Raw genomic sequence first — 5,000 nt, 5'->3', positions numbered from 1 at the left:
CCCTTACAAAAACAAATGTTTGGTAAAAAATTATAATGCTGACAAAAACTGAGTACCAAGGTACCCCAAATGATCTATATGTGAGTGAATATTGGTATTGTTTTTTTTTGGTTTCCCAGCCCGGCACAATGTTTTGCCTTACCAGAGTGACCAAGGAAGAATTAACAGATTTCTACAAAGTGAGAGTCGAGTACGAAGCCTCCAGCAAACCGACCCATGTGCTTCTTAGGCTGAATTGTAAGTGACGCTAGATTTGAGTGTAGTGCATGCACATCCACACAATTGGCGTAAGTTAACACACAGAAAGCATACATACACATGTACTTGTGCAGACATTGGCAGATGTAAGGACACACAAAGAGATACACACTGTCATATTCATACAGTGACCGCACACACACACACACACACGCACACTTACACACATACACACACACACACAGTCACACAGTGACACACACACACACACACACTAACACACTAACACAGTGACACACACACAGTGACACACACACACACACTCACACACACACACTCACACACACACACACACACACACACACACACACACACACATTGACACACACACACACACAAACATACAAACACACACTATGTCATTATAAATGTATTGGAACATGTGCAAAGTCCCGCATGTACCTTTCATTACCCAAGTTTTCATTACTGCTGCTTTGATTCACTCGTCGGTATGTATCCAGTTTTAATCCAGGTCCAACTCACCTTTTGTCCTGTGAGGCTAGAATAACACTGTTTAACGGTGAACCCTAGGAGACTACTGACGGAGACTGAAGCGTCCATTGGCATAGCTTAGTCTCGTGAGACGATGATGGGTGCGCTCCGTGTCATCCTGTGGACGTGCTTAACGCCTTGTGTGGTTGAAGACCCCGATCCTCGAACGGCAGTTAAGGCTTAGCGTACACTTCACACAATAATGTTTCCATGTATAGGGCAAGACACGGCCACACTTCAAGAGGACCATGACTTTGGGGTAGTGGAGCTATACATTCCCAAGGAAAGCATCCTACGCGAAGAAGATTATGTCGAACCAACTTATCTGCACTTCAACTACCCGGATATCTCCTTTACCGCTTACCTGCAGATGAACAACACCCCGAACAGCATGGAGGTGCCACGCATCACGGCGCAGATCGCGCAAGGAAATGACGTCACGTACAAGCCCGGAAGTGACGCCAGGTTCTACGTCGAGGTGAAGGTGGAGGGTGACTCGCAGAACATACGCGGGGACAGTGGTCATTGCATGGTCACCGTGAAGTCTGACACGGAGGAGAACAGAGTGGACCGATATCTCGTGAATGTGGGTAGAGGCAGTCGCCACAGAGAGTCTCCCGTCTGGCTGGAACTTGTGAGTGAGCGTGAGAAGGAAGGAGATCGTCGCGGAACCTTCCTTATCAACTCCACCCTCTTTGACCCTCGAGGCATCTTGGAGCTCAGTGCAAGGATAGACTTCTGCTACTCGCTTGAGAACTGTCTGCTGGAGAAGCTGGAGGGTACAGCCACCGTCAGATTCTACAGCGAGGACCACTCCGGACCGTTCCCTGAAGGCTTCCTGGGCTTTGTCCACGACCACTACAGGTCTGACATCGCACGGGTCTTCTGTGACGTACGTAGGCCGGATCGTTGTTCCATTTCTTGCGAGGTTATGGGAAGCGATCCCTGCACTGCGAAGCTGACCAAGATTCTTCCCAGTGGTGACGTCATACCCACCGATGACTTCGCGCTGTCTAGTGGGCATTGGTGTGGCTCCCAGCTGAGCTTCGCCAACATCACTTACGCTGACGCCGGTGATTTTCGGTGCACGGCGAAGTCTGGGTCGAAGGAGATTACAATGGACATGGCTCTGGTTGTCATCAAGGCTGCCCGAATCAACAAGGACTTGTCACAAGTGACCCACTTTGAAAACGGGGTAAGATGATTAATTCAAACGTTGGTGGGAAAGCAATTAAGGTACGAATATAATCAGCGTGAAAGGCAGTGCTTCTGGGTTTGGTTTAAGTTGCAAGAAGGGCGGGTGTGTGTGTGTGTGGGGGGGGGGGGATGTTTGTATGCGTGAATGCGTGTCAGTGTTAACGGGGTCCGGGGAGGGTGCGTGCGTGAGTGCGTGTGTATGGAGAAGCGTGTGCGTGTGTATATAGGCATGCGTTTGTGTGTGTGTGTGTTCAGTGTTCAAAAGGGAGGGGTGGAAAGGGGGGGGGGGGGGCACGGGGGATAGTGAGATGTTTGGGCTCGATTGACTTCGACGACACTTTCACATTGTTTTTCAAGATTAGAATTAGTACTTATGCAAAATTTTAAACCCGGTTTCAGCGTTGTGTCGACTTTTTACAGTCTGTGGCAGCCACGTGCACTGCAGAAGGAAATCCTGCTCCAAACGTCACATTCAGCACTGAGTCTTACCCTCTTGATGACGCCAGCCCGGGAGACTATGACGTCACACTGACGCAACTGGATGAGTCGACCACAAGAGCTGACATCATCGTCATTAATCCTGACGTTGCTTCCAGCATGTATTCATTTGAATGCAACGCCAGAAATGTTGACAGTCACATGCATGGTGACTATCACTACTTTGATATGGATGGCAATTAATCATTAAGCGGCTAAAGGTCGGCAGTTCGTGGAAATGACTAAATGGCGAGTAAGGTCAAAATATTGTTTAATCATGAACCGACAGCGTTGACCCTGTTTAAAGGTCACCATGAGTGAAGGGCCAGCTCGCTACCTCGACTGTCCTCCAAACACTCCATAGATTACAAGGGTGTGCTGTTTTACTGTGTCTGCTTCTGTGGTGTTGTCATCTCTCTCTCTCTCTCTCTCTCTCTCTCTCTCTCTCTCTCTCTCTCTCTCTCTCTCTCTCTCTCTCTCTCTCTCTCTCTCTCTCTCTCTCTCTCTGTTGTTCTCTCTCTCCCTCTCTCTCATTTACAACTTTACATGTGTAATCCTGTTGCCCTTCAACATAGGCCTATGAATGGAATACATGTATGTTTACTGATATATTGCAGTGACTGTTCTTGTATGTGCAGTCAGGCATTTACATTATTATTTCTTTTTGTGTGTGTCTGTTTGCTTGGCTCTTACGAAATATACGACGTAAACACAAGATGTGTGTGTTTGTTTGTGTGTGTTCGCGTGTGTGTGTGTGTGTGTGTGTGTGTTCATGTGTGTGTGTATGTTCGTGTGTGCGTGTGTGTGTGTGTGTGTGTATTTGTGTGTGTGTGTGTGTGTGTGTGCGTGCATGTGCGTGCATGTGCGTGTGTGCGTGTGTGTGCGTGCGTGCGTGTGTGTGTGTGCGTGCGTGTGTGTGTGTGTGTGTACGTACGTGCGTGCGGGCGTGTGTGGTATGTGTTAAATGCAACAAAATACGGTATTGTTAAAATGTTCTTCTGGAATATTCCCACGAAATAAAATTTTAAAAACCTTTATATCTCACTATGCGTGATCACAACGAGGGCTTTTGGGTCCCTGGACTCTTGGGACCCTTAAATTCTCCGCTGAGGGGGTCAATTGGCCCGCTTAAACATGAGATTGGGAGTCCCGGGACCCTCTAGATGGGGAGTCCGTGGGGAGCCCTGAGATAGATAGATAGATAGATGCATTGTTAGATAGATACATGCATAGATAGATAGATATCAAGATACATTGTTAGATACTTCATAGATAAACTCAGAGGCAAAAGAAACACAAATGCTGCAGTGAAGATGGGTTACCCATGAACTTTAATGTCGAATTAATTATTTCGGGTTAACAATAACAAGGAAACGAATTGACCGATACAAAAGCCATACGGAAAAGTGTATTGAGATGAGAGCATGACGTGCCATGTTCCACTGAACACTGTTTGAAGACTGTTGAAAGTCAATAGCGTATTGCTCCTCCCTGGGGGTTGATGACTGTGGCGCACCTCCGGTACATGGAGAGGACGAGGTGATTAATTTGCTGCTGAGGGACCTGAGCCCACACCTGGGTCACGGCAGCACGCAGTTCTGCTGCTGTGCGGGGTCTCCGGGCAAGGGCATTAATCCTTCTTTGCATGATGTCCCAAAAGTGTTCGATTGGGTTGAGATCCGGAGATCGAGCATGATGAGGCAGAATGTTCACGCTGTAGTGACGCAACCTGTCCTCGGTAGCACGTGCAGTATGGGGACGGGCATTGTCTTGCTGGAACAGGCAGTTCCGGTACCTCTGGACAAATGGAACCACATAGGGACGCAGGACTTGATTGATGTAGCGGTCTGCATTGACACCATTCCCACGACCGTGGCCGACGTTCTGAAAGACGACAGGTCCCACTCGCTAATTGACACCAATGGCGCCCCATATCATGACGCTGGCACCTCCCCATCGATCATGCTGCAGGGTGTTATTGTTAGCAAACCGCTGTCCAGGTCTTCGCCAGATCCGGACACGCCCATCGCCAGGTTCCAGGCAAAAGCGCTTCTCGTCCGAAAAAAGAACCCTCCGCCAGTCCCGATGGCGCCAGTGGGCATGCTGCTGGGCCCAGGCTAGACGATCCAGGCGATGCTGAGCTGTCAAGACAGGACGTCGAGCAGGACGCCGATTTACCAGGTTCTGCCCACCTAGGCGTCGGCGTAGAGTTCTGGCACTGACGGGTTGTCCATGCACCCCAAATGTGTTACGGGCTGTGTTGGCGGCAGTTTCGAATGCATCTCGCTGGTGTTGATGGACAAGATGGCGATCTTGTTGGGCTGTTGTTACCCGGGGTCTGCGACGTCCTGGTAAGTCGCAGGTACTGTTAGTGGCATGAAAACGTTGCTGCAGGCGATAAACCGTGGTGACATTTACTCCAAATGCCCTAGCAACTTGCTGAACTGATTGTCTGGCATCAAGTCTCCCGATCGCCTGTTGGCGCTGATCTGGTGATAGTCTCGGCATCGCGCCTGTGTCGCAGAAATGAATGTTGTATCAGTTTTGTGAGTACGGTACAGCTTTGCCTGAACACT

General features: G+C 49.1%; 1 protein-coding gene across 1 annotated transcript in view; it reads left to right on the top strand.

Moving 5' to 3' along the window:
* The window catches only part of LOC138979225 (uncharacterized), an 8,675-nt gene extending 5,536 nt beyond the window's left edge, over window positions 1–3,139 (top strand). The window contains exons 4-6 of the mRNA XM_070352000.1: window positions 120–237; window positions 969–1,945; window positions 2,368–3,139. Coding sequence (XP_070208101.1) covers window positions 120–237; window positions 969–1,945; window positions 2,368–2,628 — 1,356 coding nt within the window. The 3' untranslated portion in view covers window positions 2,629–3,139. The remainder of the gene's footprint in view (window positions 1–119; window positions 238–968; window positions 1,946–2,367) is intronic.
* The last annotated feature ends 1,861 nt before the right edge of the window (window positions 3,140–5,000 follow it).

The sequence above is a fragment of the Littorina saxatilis genome, linkage group LG10 (assembly GCF_037325665.1).
Source record: "Littorina saxatilis isolate snail1 linkage group LG10, US_GU_Lsax_2.0, whole genome shotgun sequence".
Taxonomy (NCBI): domain Eukaryota; kingdom Metazoa; phylum Mollusca; class Gastropoda; order Littorinimorpha; family Littorinidae; genus Littorina; species Littorina saxatilis.
Note: the sequence above shows the minus strand (reverse complement) of the source record. Positions and strands in the feature narration are given on the sequence as shown.